This window comes from Leucopleurus acutus (assembly GCF_964270905.1).
Source record: "Leucopleurus acutus genome assembly, chromosome: 3".
NCBI lineage: Eukaryota > Metazoa > Chordata > Mammalia > Artiodactyla > Delphinidae > Leucopleurus > Leucopleurus acutus.
The window spans coordinates 133,702,150-133,722,919 of NC_139145.1; the positions used below are offsets into that span (position 1 = coordinate 133,702,150).

The following is a 20,770-nucleotide window of genomic DNA, read 5'->3' on the forward strand; positions in this document are numbered from 1 at the left end:
GCATGTACCCCAGTGTCACTGCCTGTTTTTATCACAGTGAAATATAATTCACATGGCATAAAATTCACCCTTTTAAGTAAGTGTACAAATTCAGTGGTTTTGGGTATATTTGGAATTGTACAACCATAATCACTATCTAATTTTAGAATCTTCTTATCACTCAAAAAGAAACCCATATCCATTAAGCAGTCACACTACCCCCTTCCACCTTCCCCCAGCCCGTGGCAACCACAAATCTACTTTCTGTCTCTACAGATTTGCCTATTCTGGACATTTCACATAAATGAAATTGTACAATAAGTGGCTTTTGTGTCTGCCTTCTTTCACTTAGAACCTTAATCTGGTCAAAGTTCATCCATATTTTAGCATGAATCAGTACTTCACTTTTTTTTTTTTACAGTAGAATACTGTCCCATTATATGGATAATACACAATTTATTCACCCACTGATGGACATTTGAGCACACATGCTTTAAGGGTAATCTTATAAACATCAAGCTCATGAGGTTCTTAAACAACACCATTCTAATTGAGGATGGAAATCAACACATTTCTTTATCTGGAGAGGTATTTATTTCTACCTCCAGCTTTCTGGCATTTGCAAAAGTGGTTCCCCACAGTTCACGCCCTGAATTTGATTTAAAACTCCTATCTAAGTGGTTATTGAGGCCTGAGGTTAGGATTATAATTATATTTTCCTGCAATCATTTACCACTAGATCCCAGCTTAGGCTGAAAACATTCCTGGAGGGCAGAGACTGTTGCTTTCACTGCACCCAGCACAATTCCTGATCCCACTAGGGTCTCAGTTAATTATTCATTAAATGGGTAAGTATCAGGTACTAATTCCTAAGTCATTTAGTACTAAAACTGTGCCAAACTTTAAACACAGAACAGATACATATTAATAGAATGTTACTCTACTATTATTAGCAAAAGTATTTTGAAATAACAAATCCATTGGAAAATCCCTTCTAACACTGATGTACCGTCTCCTAAGAAAGGGTAAAACTATGCTAGTGCAAAGGCAGTTGAGAAGACCATGCGGTGGGGGCAGAGAGTACGAATGTGCCAAACAGCATTTGCTTTAAAAATCTAGGACGGGGACTTCCCTGGTGGCACAGTGGTTAAGAATCCACCTGCCAATGCAGGGGACACGGGTTTGAGCCCTGGTGCGGGGACGATCCCACATGCTGCGGAGCAACTAAGCCCATGTGCCACAACTACTGAGCCTGCGTGCCACAACTACTGAAGCCCACATGCCCTAGAGCCTGCGAGCCACAACTACTGAGCCTGCATGCCACAACTACTGAAGCCCGTGTGCCCTAGAGCCTGTGAGCCACAACTACTGAGCCTGCGTGCCACAACTACTGAAACCCGCACGCTGTAGGAACCACATGCTGCAACTACTGAGCCCGCACACCACAACTACTGAAGCCTGCGCACTCTAGGACCTGCGAACTGCAACTACTGAGCCCGTGTGCCACAACTACTGAAGCCCGCGCGCCTAGAGCCCATGCTCCACAACAAGAGAAGCCACCTCAATGAGAAGCCCACACACTGCAACAAAGAGTAGCTCCCGCTCGCTGCAACTAGGGAGAAAAGCCTATGCAAAGCAACAAATACTCAACGCAGCCAAAACCAAATCAAAACAAAAAAACCTATGCAGGCAGAAGTACAGTAAACACTTTCAAGTGATAATTCGTCATAGGAGCTTTCCTGATGACATGTGCTTAGTGGAAAGCAAATCCTTCATGCACAGTGAAGACTACAATATTGTTTTTGTATAGACAGAAATAAATAGTAATGGCCCTGTCTAGGTTACAATGGATCTACTACAATGGATCAGTAGACTGAAACCCCGTATCTGTATGGGCTATAGCCCATACAGATATATTTTTAATTGTTATCCAAATTTAATTGATGGAAATAAGAAACGATTATATTCTATCATTTTTTCCAGGGTGGTAACAGGGCAATAATTATTTATGTGAAGTGTTCAAAATTCCTCAACTGAATCACAGTATAAACTCTTCTCTTACATCAGACGTCCCCCAAACATATGGTGTTAATCATTACAATGTTAACTAGCTCCAGCTAATGTTTGAAAAATACTTAAAACTACTCCTGAAGCTCATGACATGACATGATCAGACACTTGACCAGAGCACACTAAAAAGTTCCAATGCAGTCATTTTCTGCCTGTAAAAATAAAGACACACTATACTATGGGCTAGAGCTTTGATTATAGTATTTTTCCAATTATATAAAGCATGTACAGTAACAAGATGAGGAGAGAATGGCTATTCTGAAATGGATGAACTAAACAACACAGTAAAAACAAAAAAAAGGGGCTTCCCTGGTGGCGCAGTGGTTGAGAGCCGCAGAGTGGCTGGGCCCGTGAGCCATGGCCGCTGAGCCTGCGCGTCCGGAGCCTGTGCTCCGCAATGGGAGAGGCCACAACAGTGAGAGGCCCGCGTACCGCAAAAAAAAAAAAACAAAAAACAATATCCTAAGTAAATCAAGGTTCTCAGTTATTTTTTTGCTGTTTAATTATATAATTTGCTTTTATGAGCTTTCCCAATTTTAGAAAGAAAAGGTATAGCTGGTATAATGGTACCATGAAAATTGTGTTGATGTTAGACCCAATTTCAAGTTATAAACTGAATCCCTCAATTTTTAATCTTAGATTTCTCAAGCAAACTGTGACACTGAAATAACCTCAAGGAATTGAAATAGATTTCAGGAACTGAAACAGATTTCAGGAATTGCTAGTATGTTGTGGAAAACATCAACTCATAGGTGGCAGAAATACAAACCGTCAGGACTTCCCTGGTGGCGCAGTGGTTAAGAACCCGCCTGCCAATGCACGGGACACGGGTTTGAGCCCTGGTCCGGGAAGATCCCACACGCAGCAGAGCAATTAAGCCCGTGTGCCACAACTACTTAGCCTGTGCTCTAGAGCCCGCAAGCCACAACTACTGAAGCCTGCGCGCCTAGAGCCCGTTCTCTGCAACAAGAGAACCACCGCAATGAGAAGACCGCGCACTGCAAAGAAGAGTAGCTCTCACCCACTGCAACTGGAGAAAGCGCGTGTGCAGCAACGAAGACCCAACGCAGCCAAAAATAAATAAATAAATAAATTTAAAAAAATACAAACTGTCTTCAATTTAGCAGTTTAGGATTTATCTGCCATACTGCGGTAACTTTTTCATTTAAGTACAAAGAATAGAAAAATAATCCACAAAGATAATTTTATAAGGCTTCCTATATTTCTAGGCCTATTGTCCCTTCAGTTTTCTTAAACAAAACAAAACAAACAGTGCACCATTATTGTTTTATGCCATTGTGTTCGCCTTCTCAGAGAAGCAGATATACAAATATGAGCTATTATATTAACAAGTCGTAGAATTTAGGCATAGAACAGTAATTAGTTTCATCTTTATGTTCCCAAAAGAAGTTAGACTGAAGAGTGGTGATGCTGTACTTGATTGCCTTTGTGTGTCTGAAACACACAAGCTGTCATACATCTATCTGGGTTTCTGCGTGTTAAGCAATGTTCACAGGTGAGATGAGGATGTCATGCTCTCTTCTCACAGCCTCAACAGTAGCTACCCACCATCAATTATTATAGACCTTCTTACCATTCCTACAAGCATAAATTTTCAGTGGATAGAGATGGTATAATTTTAGGTAGTATTTAAGAAGTCTCTAGGTGGTCCAAAACTCAAAGATAAGGTATTATGGTTCTTAGATGAAGTTATCAACTATCATGTGCTTGTTCACAGAGGCCAGAATTCAAATCATAGTGCCATCATGTAGTACATACACCTCCATGACCTTGACCAAATTATTTACCTTTTAAAAATCAGTTTCCTTGTGCAAAGTGCAAATAACGTCTACTCTGATGTGCTACTTTGGTGATTAGATCTAAATTATATAAAATGCTTATTAGCACAACTCCTGGCACACAGTAGTTACCTAATAAATAATGACCATCCTGGTAACAGAATACAGTATTCAGAAAAAGATTTTGGGACCATAATACTAATAACCATTTAATGGAGGCTTAGAAATAAACTTTAGGGAAAGGACTAAAACAGCACACCGTAATTCAAAAATAATATACTATAAACTATAATATTTAAAACCTTAAAACCCATTAAAATTCAATGTAGTGAAGTAAAGGCTCATAGTTGATTCTGTTGCAGAGATTCATAAACTCAGTAATCTATTAGTCTTTAATAATATTGGGTAAAAAGCATAGTATACAGGGTATGTTAAAAATATAATTTTTCTCAAAATAAAATTTTAAATGTTCTTATAATAAATATCTATGAAGTCCAAGCTCATTTATTTTAATTTTTAAGGAAGTTTGGTGCAAACACAATTCACCATTATAAATATCTACAATCTGCGTAAGCCAATCTTTTTGCAATGAATACAGCATTTCTAAATATGGTTTTCTTTAAATATTGTGCTTATTATTTGCTTCTTGTAATTCACTTATAATTAATTACTCCTTATATATTCCCTTTACCTTTACTTCTTCATTTAAAATTTTTCTTCAGTTGAGTAACAGTTCTGATTGATTTTAGAAATGCAATGATGGACAGCATATTTAGCTCTGCTATTTTTTGGTGGAATTGCATAGCATGCCATTAGGTTATTACTAAGAGAATAAAACCAAAAGTAAAAATACCCACATAAATAGGCCTTATTTGTGATTGCAGAGACTCTGGCACAGGATTATAAACTGTTATAATGAGCAGACTGAGCTTATTAAATAATACAAAGGATTCGTGGAGAATATTTTTGATTTACATAGGCAGAAGATTTCCTTTTATTATCAAAAATTAAAAATAATATATTATTCTTGTTTAGTAAATCAATGCCATCCTAAGTATATTTCTTATATCAGAAAGAAATATGTGTGTACAAAATTTAACCATACCTTCAAAGACATCTGTCATTTTGCAGATATGGGCAAATGTAGCTCCAGTTGCCCAGGTATATACTACATCCATTAAGTGAGGTTTAAATGAGCTTAGGTAAGTCTCCTCATCAATTTCCAATTTGGCTTCTGCTGAAACTTTTGCAATTCTTTTAGCACATTCCTTTGAAGATAAAACATATACTTAAAAAATTTCTTACTTATGATCTCCCGTATCACTTTTTCTTTAGGTTTCCAAAGTCAGTATTCTACAAGGTTCCTTTTTCTTCCTAGGTAGTAAGTCTGCAATTTGGATATTCTGCTTCTAAGTAGCCACAGTGCCTGTTCCACTGCTGAGTAATCAAACAGCAAAGTTTTCCACTACATTAATTAAGAAAAACATATCAAGAGCATGATTTTCACCCAGTAATACCTTTTCTACAAAAACCAAAACTCTTCATTAAAATTACTAAACAGTAACATTTAACTCATCTCTAATTGTTTCATTAAGAAAACAAAGACAATAATAACAAGCCAGACTCAGAGAAACATAAATCCTATGGCAAAATGATGCTTTTTCTCCAACAATGCTTTAAAAAATGTAAATCTTAATATTTCCTTTTCCTTACAATAGGAAGTTAGATTTCATTCTTTTCTCCTTGGTAATCAAGAAGGTCAAAAACTCCTGGGCCTATTAAGACTTCCCTGATTCTGGAAGTTTAAATTTCTTAGTAATATTAAGGAATGTTAAATGTTACATTAAAGGGGACTTCTTTTATGATTCACTTTTCATTCCTCTCTTGCAATGTCTTATAGTTCATCTTTCCCTGTCTGTCTAATGTTGAAAAGATAGATAAAACCGTTCTTCCCAAGAAAAATAATAAAAGAGACAATTCATTACTATAAACTACTGTGGCTTTGAGGATCCAGAAATAAATCATTTCTTAGGCTAAAACAGATTTTAAAACCTGATTTTAAAATTTGTTGTAAACTGAGATGGAAAAATGTATAAAAAATTAAGCTAACTAAATCTATCAAGATGCTATTCTTAACACCAAGGAAAACGATGCAGACACTGAACTGTTGGTATAGCCTATCTACACCATGCAGTGTTAAATCTGTACTCACAGCAACTCTATATAACTTAACATTCTGGTGAGGGAGAATGTCTAAGTTTTAAAAGAAAAATTACAAATGATGTTATTAAAACAGCAGTAAATGACAAGACTAACATCAAATGATATATTTAATCCTGAAGGAAGCTGTCTCTGTGGAATAATAAATATTATGATTAGACTGTCACAAATGTTTATTTCACAACATACTATTCATAAAATATGTAGTTCAAAAAAATCTTACCTGCATTTGACGAAGTGGTCCTGCTAATTGCTCTGTTAATTTGGGCATCTCACTAGACTATGAAATTAAAGGAAAATTGTATGTAAAACCCAAGTTTAAAATGCAGTATATACTATCTGCTTTTATAAACAAAACAAAGCTTTCATGATATCCATTAATTTCAAATTATAAGACCTCAGTCGTTAGCATTTAGAGTTTCTAATCAACTTAGTTTGTGTAAGCAAAATTACCACTCCTCTCATCCTGAATTATACTATTCTCTTATATTTCAGAAGAAAATATTACACTGCTAAATTTGCAAAGTGTGCTAAACTAGCTATTTTCTGTGACCATAAATGGAACTGGAGAAAATATTGTAAACATGCATAGTAGTTTAGTTACATCAACATTTATAAACTGTTGTATCATACTTTGATTTTTGAAACAGTTTGGCTTCTAGCCAACTCCCACTCTGTGGAAATTAAAAATCTTGGATAAAGAACATTAGAAAAATGCCCTCAATTTTAGTTTTACACAGATATTTCTAGCTCTCTAACCACTTTTAAAATATTTAAAAGTTTAGATGAGTTTCAGTATTCTTATTATTGTCTCCCCACTAGTGAAAAGTCTATCAGTTTCTCAATTAGAATAATAAGAGTTTCAGGTCTATTACTAACTAGTCAAATAAACTTGGACAAGCTGCTTGAATCCTGTGTGTTAGTTTCTTACACTGTCAAAGAGAATAAGTCAGGTCCTCAAAACCTACAGACTTGTGATTAGAATAAAGTTATTATTAAGGAACAAATTTTGACAAAGATAGACTTACTATACAAAAATAAAATTATTACAAGAAAGGTATGTATGTATATATGTATGTATATATGTGTGAGACAATTTAAAGTAATTATAGGTAAATTTTTAAAAAGCAACTATAGGTTAGTTGCAATAGATCTGCCTTTACTTTGAGCATCAGTATTTATATAGGACTTGGTTTTGATTTGTATCATGAATGAACTACACATCTCAGTTTAGTGAAAAGTACACAAGTACATGTCTTTGACATTGTGTCCATTCACGATCAACAGTTACTGATCTCTCCCTCTCTCCTGGTCACTGTAAGTAGAAGGCACTGGTCCTGATGTAAGTAAGCTATGTTTCATTTTACCAATATTCTCCTATCAGGTGAGTGCAGTTTGCTCCCTATCTCTCTTTCAGGTCTCAATTCAAATGTCACTCTATCAGTGAGGCCTCTTCTAATCACCTTACTTAAAATAGTAACCCCAGCCCTCGCAACAATTTCTATCTGCCTCCTCTGCTTCACTTTTCTCCAAAACCCTCATCACCTTTTGTCATAATGTGTGTACTTCATTTCTTTATTGTTTATCTTCATCAACTAGCATACATGAAAGTATCATGAAAGCAAAAGTTTCTGCTGTCTTTCTAGTGTCTAAGTATCTGCATTGCACATAGTGGGTGCTTAATAAATATTTGTAAGATACTTGATATTTATATTGTAAATACTGTGTAATCTTTAAATTACTTCTAATGATACAAAAAATAAGGGGGCACGGTATTAGAAACAACAAGCTTTAAAACAGAAGGTATCAGCATTTATGACAAGTATCTTACTATATTTACCTTCCTTTCTGGCTAGAAAACATACTTTTAAAGTATCAACAGAATTCCATGGTATTTTCAGTACAATTACCCATTTTGATGTTGAAAGGCACCACACCACAAGAATTGATGACACTACATATAACACAGTGGGGCTTCACTGAACAAATCTCAACTACATTTAGTGACATCTTGCCCCAAGATTTAAGAGTTGTGTTTTGGCTAGGCCCAACTCCCATGAAGAGGTAACATACATGGCCTCTCAGAAGACAGGATTTTTTTACTGCCACATTAAAAAAAAGCACAGTATAAGAAATTAGCCACAAGACAAAGTCTGACACAGGCAGAAGATCACCAATCTCCAAATAATTTCTAAACCTTATATCTGTTCAAAGAAAACTGGACAAACATTCTAAACAATTATCTTGGAAATTAATGTAATAAAATTTTGAACCTAAGGAAAACAACAGCCAAACATAATATTTTGTAAAGGAATGCATTCCTCACATGCAAATTAAATTACTTCATGGGTGCACAGCAGGTATTCTTACGAGAGCATAAATCATTTTTGGATTACTGTCCTATTTGTTATCATTACCACTGCAGTTGTAATTCTGATCTGTAATCAGAGAGCTGAGAGAAAATACCTACCTACTCCAATAAGTTATGTATTTGATCTGATTAATAAATAAGGAAATAGTTAATGGATAAACAGATCGACAGCAGAACTGCAAAACAAATTTGTCTTACACAATTTACTTTTTTAAAAGTTAAACTAAGTGTATATGGTAAAAGGTTCTCTAAAAATTTATATAGTAGCAACATTATTTTTAAAAGGTAAATGTGCTTGTCTTACTCTTATTTTGCCAATTTTATAAACAATGAATAAAGTTTTGAATTTGAAATGTGAAACATGCATTTTACTTTTTAAAATAAATCATACTGGCTTTTGCAATAAAGTAAACGATGATAGTGTCCTTCTGGTCCATCCAGCATTTCATTTTTTGATTTCTTAAGAGCTGGTGAAAGTCAACTAACTACTCATATGAAAAAGTTACTGCCAAGCCAGTGATGAGAATCGTATGGCCATTATCTCAAATCTTGTCAATGAAAACTAAGACTTCAGCCTCTAGTACAATCAGCTGCCTCACAGTTATTCTCCAAAATTGAGAAGAGGAATGTTAATTCGACCTCACTCCCTTTTCATTTTTACTAGTTTTGCCTAATTTTACCTTTTCTTTTTCCTTCTAGACTGTCTGACTAAGCTAGATCTTCAAATAATGCACTGGGTTACAGAGCAAATTTTTAACTTGGAATCTGATTAATGATGATTGTCTATAAATAAAATTCTAGTTTACTTTCTTTTCTAATAATATACATTTAATTATTTCTCTCTTACTAAATTTGGGTTATAGTTACATTGATTTCTAATAACATTACCTATAATATGTAAACATGCAGGCATATTTTAAAAATTAAAAAATCCATAATAATATTAAATTATAAGACATGTAAATTAACAAATAAGATGTGCTAAACTATTAACTCACATTCTCTTGAAACACAAAGCAGCTTAGTAGTGCCGTTGCCTGTTCTGCTGATAGGTCATTGAAAAGGCCATTAAACATCATCTCAGTTAGAAGGAGCTCATCAGCACTATACCGTCATAAACAAACAAACAAAAAAGAGTACACTCCAAATGTCAGAATATAAAAACACGCATATGTACCCACACATCCTTAAGATAGAGTTTTAAATAAAATATGTTATTTGAACATAAGGACTAGTCAGTGAGGAGTGACAAAGATTTATTTAACTAAGGAAATGGCAGGTCTTTATATTTACCAATATATGAATAATAAACGTGAAATGGGTGTTTCTTATAAAGATCCCATTCTAGCAAATACCAAAATGCAGATATTCATTGAAATAAAGAAGCATTTCTTAACTCTCAGAATACCAGAAAAATTAGTCATTAGCATTTATTACCTAGGTCCAAGGACCTTTTAAATGGTTTTCAACTCAATTATTTTACAAATAATTTAAAAAACAGACAATGAAAAACAACTTTATAGAAATCTTAATTAGAATGTACCCATAGCAGACACACATTTTATTCACAGTTTCCTAGTGCTGAGAATGTTATAAATTGCTGCTCATTAAGACTGTTATCTATGAATCTGGAGTATATCCATCTAGTAAATACAATTTCTGATTTCAAACATATCTATAATAGGTACTAGCTTATCATTACTTCTGTTTCTTCTTGCACTTGCATTGTCAAAACATATTACTGACTCTAGATTTTAAATACCTCTCTTTTAGGTTCTAGCTTACCCTTACTTTTGGTTCTTCTTTTGCATCATCTAAATACAGTATTTTACTTTTTTTTTTTTTTTTTTTTTGCGGTATGTGGGCCTCTCACTGTTGTGGCCTCTCCCACTGCGGAGCACAGGCTCTGGATGCACAGGCTCAGCGGCCATGGCTCATGGGCCCAACCGCTCCACGGCATGTGTGATCTTCCCGGACCGGGGCACGAACCCGTGTCCCCTGCATTGGCAGGCGGACTCTCAACCACTACACCACCAGGGAAGCCATAAATATAGTACTTTAAAAGACTATGACAAACCGTAATTTCACTGAAGAGAGAAAGGTCATCTTCTTTGCTCCATAATTGTACATTTTCACATTCAGATTTTAAAAAAAAATTTATTTTATATTGGAGTATCGTTGATTTACAATGTTGTGTTAGTTTCAAGGGTACAGCAAAGTAATTTAGTTATACATATATCAATACATATATCTATTCTTTTTCAGATTCTTTTTACATATAGGTTATTAGAGTATTGAGTAGAGTTCCCTGTGTTATACAGTAGGTCCTTGTTGATCATCTATTTTATCTTTAGTAGTGTCTATATGTTAATCCCAACCTCCTAATTTATCTGTCCTTACCCCCCAGCCCACCTTTCCCCTTTGGTAACCATAAGTTTGTTTTCAAAGTCTGTGAGTCTGTTTCAGTTTTGTAAATAAGTTCATCTGTATCGTGTTTTAGATTCCACATGGTGTAAGAGATATCATATGGTATTTGTCCTCCTCTTAGTTCACTTAGTATGATAATCTCTAGGTCCACTCATGTTGCTGCAAATGGCATTATTTCATTCTTTTTTATGGCCAAGTAATATTCCACTGTATATATGTACCTTATCTTCTTTATCAATTCATCTGTAGATGGACATTTAGGCTGATTCCATGTCTTGGCTATTGTAAATAGTGCTGCAATGAACACTGGGGTGCCTGTATCTTTTCAGAGTATGATATATGCCCAGGAGTGAGACTGCTGAATCATATGGTAGCTCTAGCTTTAGTTTTTTTTTTTTTAAGATTTATTTTATTATTTATTTATTTTTGGCTGCATCGGGTCTTCGTTGCGGCATGTGGGCTTCTACTTGTGGCGTGTGGCTTTTCTCCCTCTAGTTGTGTCGTGCATGCTCCAGGGCGCGTGGGCTCTGTAGTTGTGGCACGCAGGTTCCAGACCACATGGGCTCTGTAGTTTGCAGCATGCAGGCTCTCTAGTTGAGGTGCGCAAGCTCAGTAGTTGTGGCCCTTGGGCTTAGTTGCCCCGCAGCATGTGGGATCTTAGTTCCCTGACCAGGATTGAACCCACATCCCCTGCATTCTTTACCACTGGAGCACCAGGAAAGTCCCTCTATCTTTAGTTTAAGGAACCTCCATACTGTTCTCCATAGTGGCTGTACCAATTTACATTCCCAGCAACAGTGTAAGAGGGTTCCCTTTTTTCTACACGCTCTCCAGCATTTATTTTTTGTAGATTTTTTGACGATGGCCATTCTGGCCAGTGAGAGGTGATACCTCATTGTAGTTTTGATTTGCATTCCTCTAATAATTAGTGATGTTGAGCATCTATTGATGTACTTTTTGGCCATCTGTATGTACTCCTTGGAGAAAAGTCTATTTAGATCTTCTGCCCATTTGACTGGGTTGTTTGTTTTTTCTGTTATTGAGCTGTTTGTGTATTTTGGAGATTAATCCCTTGTTGGTCGAATTGTTTGCAAATATCTTCTCCCATTCTGTGGGTTGTCTTTTCATTTTGCTTATGGTTTCCTTCGCTATTCAAAAGCTTTTTTAAGCTTAATGAGGTCCCATTTGTTTATTTTTATATTATAAAAATAATAGATTTATATTATAAAGATTATAATTATTTTCATCTCTTCATCATCTGTTTTTTATCAATTTCCTTGTATTTACAACTATCTTCAGTATTTGACCAACTAAGAATTGTATCAAGGAAAATTTAGCCACAAATACAAAAGATGAAAGATAAAGTCACAAGTCCTTTTTAGCAAAATGGGATGGCCCAAGTTCTTATCACAAAACATTACATAACTAAGTCCTTTATGTTGAACAGAAAGGAGAGTAAAGTTATAAAAATCTTAAATTTTTCTTCTTGTTCTTAGAAATATATTATTCACTCACTGACTCTTGAGTGTGAGAATTTACCTAGGGTCTGAGATTTTGCTTACATGACCAATTTCACCATCATCACTTTGCCTCGAGTGCTTTTTGTCTCTTTGTGTTAATTTTCTGATTTGTGTAATAATTGCAAAAACATCTTTTTCTGTTATTTTTCTCTTTACCATGTGGATGACAAATGAAAAATTCTGAATTCTCAACTGTGTTCAATGAAAGCTGGAAAAAGACTACAGTGATGGTGTCTCTAGAATTCTATAATCAAGGTTCCATAGAGTATCTTACATTTATAAAAGGGTTTAATGGATCCATCCAGTAACTATAAGAGTGTTACTTAAAAAAAAAAAAAAAAAAGAAACGGAAGAAAGGGCATATTTCCTGTTTTTCATAAGATTTCTAAAAAAGAATAAAGTAATGAACTATCAATATTTATAAACAGTAATAACTACTCAAAAATAAAGTCAAAAACTAAACATGGGTTCCTAATGGTAAACTGAGAGTTAAGTCAAGACAAAACAACAAAAATACAAATAAGGCAAGACTACTTCTATAGTCTAATGCGGGAGGCAGATAAGAAAGATAATAATCACAGAACAGCAATTTAATAGAGATTTATATAGGCAATTATGCAAAAAAAGTTGAGGAGCCTAAAATCAAACTGAAGAAACTCAAAGCAAGTTTCAGAGGATCTTTAAAAAAAATTATGCAGGAACAGGGAGCAAGGAAAAGGTCATGTTAAATAAAAGAAACACCATGTGTGGAATGTGGCAACAGACAGGATAGAAAGGGAAAGGCGAGAATACACTAAATTATGGAATTTATTCTGAAAGCGATACAGAATCACTGAGAGACTTTTACCAAACAATGACATGGTAGGATTTATGGTTTGGAAAGACTATTCTGAAAGAAAGAGTATAAAGGATGGGTTGTAGAGACTTATAAACAGGATGTACCTTAGTCAGTGGGAATAGTTAAAACAGCACAGAGGTAGGAGAAAACGATCATGAAGATGTGAGAAGAGAGCTAGAAGGAAGAGGAGGAATCTAGGACGACTCCCCAGTTTTTGCCTTTAGTGGCTGGGTCTTATTCAGCAAGACAGACCAGAGGGAGAGACAAATTTTGGGGGAAAGGTAACGTACTTTGATATGTGATATTGTTATCACTATCTCTCTAAATATTCTTTCTTCTAAGACTAAAACTAGCTGCAGATATCTAATAGAAATTAATTTCTATATTAACTATTAAATATCAATACTACATAACATCACAAAGAAATAATTCTAATAACATTAATTTTGGCATTCAAATCAGTAGATTGGTGTTATAGTCTAAATTTAATCCTGGGTAAATTATTAGCCTTATAGTGCCTAGGTTTCTTTAAGTACAGAGTAGGAAAACTTAATTTTATCACAGCTTAAAGGAAAACTACAAGCCTGTAGGCCAAATCTAACATGAAGAAACATTTTATTTAGCTTGCACAGGGACTTAAAAAAATAATTTTGAATTAGTATCTGAACATTTAAAAATCAACAGATTTCACCAAAAAAAAAAAACATCTGGATTTTTGACTTTTCTAAGTTGAATACTCTGATATCATATTATTCTGTAATAATTAATTGGGGCTGGGTAGTCGCTGCCCCCTTTTGGCAGCCTAGAACTGTCCTGTTTGCCACAGAATCTTGGCCCCTGCCGATATCTGAATTCATATCTGAACCAGATGATCAATAAGAACAGTATGAATAAGTCTTCATCAAGAATATCCAAAACCATCTACAAGGCTTGTAATTCTTTGGCCCCATCCATTAGGGCCTTGGTGAGAACACAGAAACTGTTTCAAGATGTCTTTTATGGACTCATCGAGAATAATGGTCATGGCTATGGCAAAATAAGTATCTTCAAGATGATGGCAGTCAAGTGGGACCCTGAGCCAGAACAACTTAAAGAGCCCTTCTAGCATTTCGGACCCACAGAAACAATCGGAGAGAATGAAATGACTTCCATTTTAAGTCATTTAGTTTTAAGGTCATTTGTAATGTGGTAAAAGATTACCAAAATAGACAACAGCTTATATCCAATTTACAAAAGTTTACATCCAATTTCAAGCTGTGGCCTATAATATGCTATACGCTAATACCCTACTGTTAGACCAAAACTTTACATAAAAAAGGATAATGATTATTAGATTAAGTTTCAAGGTGGGAAAATGTTCATAATTGTAAAAATAATTAAAAGTATACAAAAACCATATATAAACTAAGGTTACAATTATGTAAAAAGTCCACAATGCATTAAAATAAAGAAAAAGGAAACATATGAAAGTACTAATGGTGTCTGTGTTAATTAGTAGGATTCAAAAGATTTTTATTCTCCCTTTCTAATTTTTCAACTTCATGATCAGAACCTGTATTTTAATATGGAAGGCATTGTACAACTTTATATTTTTAATATAGCTCTTTTTCCAAAAGATTAATAGCCTTCATTTAAAAAACAGTATCCCATTTTAGAATCAGTTTTCTAGACCAACCAGGTTTTACCTGCTTATTTCACAAGCCACTCGTCCTTTCATCTCTATGACATCAGAAGACGTAGCAAATCCCAACCTCCTTAAAACACGTTTGCGACATTTGAGCTCATCCATTTGTAGGACAGTTCTTGCTTTCTTTAGTTCTCGCTTTGCGGATTTAATGTCTATTGCAATCTAAGGCATATAAAAGTACAAAAGAAGTTCAATAATAAAGTAAACAAAATGATATGATGTTTAGTCATGAAATGAAACAAAAAATATTATATTGGGGGCCGGGGAACGTGGAGGAGAACACAGGAGTTTCTTATTGTCCCAGGATATTACACAAGAGGAATGATGTATCTGAGGTAGCTATGACATCAACTCCAGCTTTTCATCCTTAGGGAATTAGGGGGTAACTCAGAGAATAAGGAAAGAAAGATGAGAGTATATGAATCTTATCTCTCAACTACTTATATTCCCTTATGATGCCCTGAAAAGTGTTCCTTCTCTTTGCCCTCAAATTGCATAACAAATCTGCCTAAGCTGGAAGTGGATTTAGCAAAGAGAAGAGGTCTTTATTCTATAGACAGAGATGAATACTTAAAAGGAAAATGTTATTTTGAGGTCATCCTATAGGGTAGATGAGTTTTAAAATTCTATTAATCAGAAAATATTACATACTTTTCGACTGTGACAGAGGATGACAGTACAAGAGCAAGAAAACACTGTGATCCTGAAGTGGAGGCTTGAAGTTCAGAAAAACATGGACAGAAAAGTTTAGGGATTGAGAAGTAGAAATTCAAAGACTTTGGAATTTTGAAGATGATTTATTAAGCTTCAACTGAGGAGTAGAAATGTTGAAGGCAATGATGGTGGTCAGTAACTGATATTTATTGACAGCTAACTATAAATCCTGTTTCTTCAAGTGCTTTACATTATTTCATTTAATTCTTACAGCAATCATATAAAGTAGGTAACTAATATTAAATGTGCATTTTACAGATGAGAAAACTGAGGCAGACAGAGATTACCAAGATCAAGATACTGGTCAAGATCACAGAGCTAGTGAGTGATTAAAGATGGGATTCAAACCCAGACTATCAGACTCTAGAATCTAAACTCCTAGCAATTATTTACATTGCTATGAACAGATATATTGTCATAATGCTAGGAGGATAAGAAGGAATGCTTTATATGTTAGACAACTCTATACTACCTAGCATGATCTATCAGGCCTATCAGAAAAAAAAAATTTGTCTTCTAAATTTTCTTTAATTGAAGATGTGCCCATATTAGCATAGAAGACTGTGCTAAGTACCCAGAGGCATATAAAGCTTAAAGGTTGGTAGAAGACAGTCTACTATTTAAGATTTTTATCATAGTAATTTTTATATTGATTACATGTTGAAATGTATTTTGGACATATTGAGCTAAATAAAAAATCTTATTAAAATTAATTTCACCTGTTTCTTTTCACTTTTTTTTTTTGCAGTATGCGGGCCTCTCACTGTTGTGGCCTCTCCTGTTGCGGAGCACAGGCTCCGGACGTGCAGGCTCAGCGCCCATGGCTCACGGGCCCAGCCGCTCTGTGGCATGTGGGATCTTCCCGGACCAGGGCACGAACCCGTGTCCCCTGCATTGGCAGGCGGACTCTCAACCACTGCGCCACCAGGGAAGCCCTTCACTATTTTTTTAAGGTGGCTACTAAAGAATTTAAAATTACATAAGTGGCTTGTATTATATTTCTACTGGATAATGCTGTTCTATATCTTTTTCTACATACTTTAAAAGAATACAGATATCCATGTCTGTAAATGAATAAATACATAGGTACAGGGGCTTTTCCCACAGAAGTGAGGTCAGCTTCCTTTTCCACTCCATACAATTAGGACTTCTTTTCCAAAAAGTACATATAAATTTACCTCATTTTTTTAAAATGGCCATGTTGATACCCACTGTGTAGATATGCATAATTCATGTATCTAATTTTCTACTGATGAACACTGAGGTTGTTTACATTCATTTGCTTTTTCAAACAATGCTACAAGAACATCCTTGTACTGCCTCACTTTGTAGTTTCAGTCCGAGAGGACCGGAAAGCTGAATCAGAGGGTATGAGCACTTAAAATGTTGACAGTTGAGGGGTCAGATTTTGAAGGCTTCCTAGGCAGGGCTAAGGAATGTCAAATTTATCCTGCAGTCACTAGGAGGTCGGGAGGTCATTAACAAAAAAAAAGACTTGTTTTTTTTCCCCTAAGTTGTTAACTCTTTGTAGTTTTCTTTCATTAAGAAATGCAATACAAGGGCTTCCCTGGTGGCACAGTGGTTGAGAGTCCGCCTGCTGATGCAGGGGACACGGGTTCGTGCCCCGGTCCGGGAAGATCCCACATGCCGCGGAGAGGCTGGGCCCATGAGCCATGGCCGCTGAGCCTGCACGTCCGGAGCCTGTGCTCCGCAATGGGAGAGGCCACAACAGTGAGAGGCCCACGTACTGCAAAAAAAAAAGAAAAAAAAGAAATGCAATACAAGCACATTACAGACAATGGGGGGCGGGTGGGAGCAGGATTACCTACTATAATCTCACTGCCCAAACACAACCACTTAAGGTTTTCCTTTCAGTCTTTTCTGGTGTGCGTTTTTACTTTTGCTAAATTGTAATCATAGTCCACAACGATTTTAGGTCCTACTTTTTAAATTTAATGTTCCTGTATAAGCATTTTTTCCATGTATTGCAGTCTTCATAACAAGTTTATTTAGCCTGTCTTTCAACCAGACACTAGGGCCTTTTTGTTATATTTGAGTGGCTCAGATAATGCCTTTCTCTGTGGCTTCAAACCACCTTCCCTGTGGATACTTTCCAGTCATCACTCAACCAAACTCAAGTCTTTCTGTTCCTGTGTTGAAACGGTTAAGGATGATTCTGGTGGTCAGGTACGGAGTAAATGGAAGCAGGGAGGGAGCTGCTGCAATGGTCCCAGTGATAGATGAGGCCAGGATGACAACTGAGTATACTCAAGCTTTTTGTGTCTCAGTTTCCTCATCTTGAGAAGAAACCTTCATGGTGGGCCACAGCATGGTGTGCTACATGTTCACTGAGAACACACCTGCTGTGCCCAACATGGCACAGGGCCACATCATGCTAGTTCACAAAAAGCTAGAAAGGGGCAGTGCTGTAAAACTATGAACTGAACACATTACTCTATTAAGCCAAGAAGTTTCTACTTATATTATTTATTCAATAAATACTAGGCATCTACTTTATAAAAATAGATCATTATGGGAAATACGGAAGAGTACAAATAAGCTTAAATGAAACACCTGAGCCTAAGGAGCTTAAAATCTAGTTTGTGAGACAGGAAGACAAACATGATTAAAGTAGCATGTGATAAAAGCTGAAAAAGCATAATAGCAAGGAGTTATAAACTTCAAGGAGGAAGCGACATTTGTATATACAAAAGATTCTAGTTGAAGAGAAGTAGATAGTGGAAAGAAATGTATTCATTTCAAAAAGCTTTTTCTAAATTCATTATTCAGAATGGCTGTAAGAATGCTTTTACTGGTTAGAGAATATAGCTAGTTAGCCTAAAAAGGTGAACTGCTACTTCATACCACTAGGATGGCTATAATTAAAAATACAGACGAAACAAATATTAGTGAAGATGTGGAGAAACTGGAACTTTAATATATTGCTGGTGAGAATGTAAAATGGTGCAGCCACTTTGGAACACAGTTTGGCAGTTTCTCAAAAAGTTAAACATAGAGTTAAACACAGAGTTACTCACTGACCTGCAATTCTATGCCAATTCCATCCAGGGGAAATGAAAAGATATGTCCACACAAAAATGTGTACATAAATGTTCATAGCAGGATTATTCATAATAGCCAAAAAGTGGAAAAACTCCAAATGTTCATCAACTGATGAGTGGTTAAACAGAATGTGGTATATATATACAATGGAATATTTTTCGGCCATAAAAAAGAATAAAATACAAATTCTGCTACATCATGGATGAATCTTGAAGATATTAGCTAAGTGGAAGAAGGCAAACACAGAGGCCACATATTGTATGATTTTTTTTAATATGAAATCTCCAGAATAGGCAAATCCATAGAGGCAGAAAGGAGATTTGTAGTTGCCAGCGGCTGGAGGGTAGGGAAAGGGGGAGGGACTGCTAATTGGTATGTGGTTCCTTTTTGGGGTGATGAGAATGTTCTAGAATTAGATAGTGGTTATAGTTGCAGATATCTGTGAATATACTAAAAACCACTGAATTCTATGCATTAAAAGGGTGAATGCTATGTTATGTGAATGACATCTCAAAGTGATCAACTTTTTTTTACTGGTAAGAGTTGATAGTTTACTTAAAAGATAGCTAGACATTTTCCTGTTTTAGCTGATGAAACCAGTAGGAAAAGAAAATGAAAAATATATACTCACTTATATAGTGAAATGCTTAGAATTCTATGATAAAAGTTTCTGCCATACCTGTGCTTTTTTTTCACAAAGTGTATACACAGTTTCCAGATTTGGATCATTGTGAAGTGGATGAGAATACATTCGATGCTCAAAAGCCTCTACTTTCTGGATGACTTTTTTCAGTCCTTGATCTTGAATGCCCATGTCATCAATAGGATCTAATAAGGGAACACCATCAGGAAAACGTTTCTGAACTTCCTGAAACAAAATATTTAAAATTCATTTTTCATCTTACATACAAAATTAGTTAAGACTAAATAATTTCTTTTATGTGTTTTCTATGTACAGACATGTATTACAATTTATTAATAATTCTAATATTTAAAGTTTAATAGTTATGGATGCAGCACAACTTATTGATAAAGCCCATTACTGTATATTTAGGTTGTTGTAACTTCTTGCCATTATAAATAATCCTGTATTGAACATCTCAAGTGTAAATGTTTTCAATATTCTGATTACTTCTTTGGGGCTGATTCCTAGGGAGGGCACTACTGAGCTGAAAGATATAAACTTTCAAAGGGTCCAGATTCCCATCACTAAATTTTTTTGTAACATGATTTGACTATTAAATATAATGAACATGTGAGTTCAGGGAAGAGATAGGTCACTACAGGCTGGTACCCCACTGGGAGACTTTCAGGGTCTTGGATAGGGCTTAAAGGTAAGATAGGATTTGGCCAGTTAGAAATAAAAAAAAAGTTGGGAGGAAGGAGTTACCCACAAAAACTTTTTATAAAACTGCCAAGAGAATTATTCATTTCAAGAAGCCCACCCATGGACCACAGCTTAAAAATTCCTACTGTACACTGAAAGCATCCTGCTTTCTCAGATTTTAGTACATAGCCTTCACTATATAGTAAATCCTTTTCAAATATTTATTGACTAACCAACTAACGAAGTGCCTTTTTATTTTCCTACCGGAAAATAAAATTTTCTATAAAATCTTAACTTTTCCTATTGAAAATAAGACTATTTCATCCATGTATTAACTATACTATAAAGTAGTTAAAAGTCCTGGCACATGATTTTATACATAAAACTTTTTTTTTTTTTTTTTTTGGCGTTACGTGGGCCTCTCACTGTTGCAGCCTCTCCTGTTATGGAGCACAGGCTCCGGACGCGCAGGCCCAGCGGCCATGGCTCACGGGCCCAGCCGCTCCGCAGCATGTGGGATCCTCCCGGACCGGGGCACGAACCCGTGTCCCCTGCATTGGCAGGTGGACTCTCAACCACTGCGCCAACACGGAAGCCCTATACATAAAACTTTAAAATACACTCTATAGTTATTTTCATTCATAACGAATAAAGCAAAACATATTTAACACAAAATAGTGGCCATGTTTTCCTCTGTGAGCCCTCCTTTAGCCTGACTTTGTTGCTAGATTCAAAGAGAGGACAGTCTACATATA

At 35.6% G+C, this 20,770-nt stretch overlaps 1 protein-coding gene across 1 annotated transcript in view; it reads right to left on the reverse strand.

Moving 5' to 3' along the window:
• The window catches only part of MTREX (Mtr4 exosome RNA helicase), a 136,596-nt gene that overhangs the window by 8,218 nt on the left and 107,608 nt on the right, over positions 1–20,770 (reverse strand). Inside the window, exons 21-25 of the mRNA XM_082836795.1 lie at positions 19,368–19,556; positions 14,910–15,073; positions 9,438–9,543; positions 6,292–6,348; positions 4,954–5,116 (exon numbers count right to left, since the gene is read on the reverse strand). Coding sequence (XP_082692921.1) covers positions 4,954–5,116; positions 6,292–6,348; positions 9,438–9,543; positions 14,910–15,073; positions 19,368–19,556 — 679 coding nt within the window. The remainder of the gene's footprint in view (positions 1–4,953; positions 5,117–6,291; positions 6,349–9,437; positions 9,544–14,909; positions 15,074–19,367; positions 19,557–20,770) is intronic.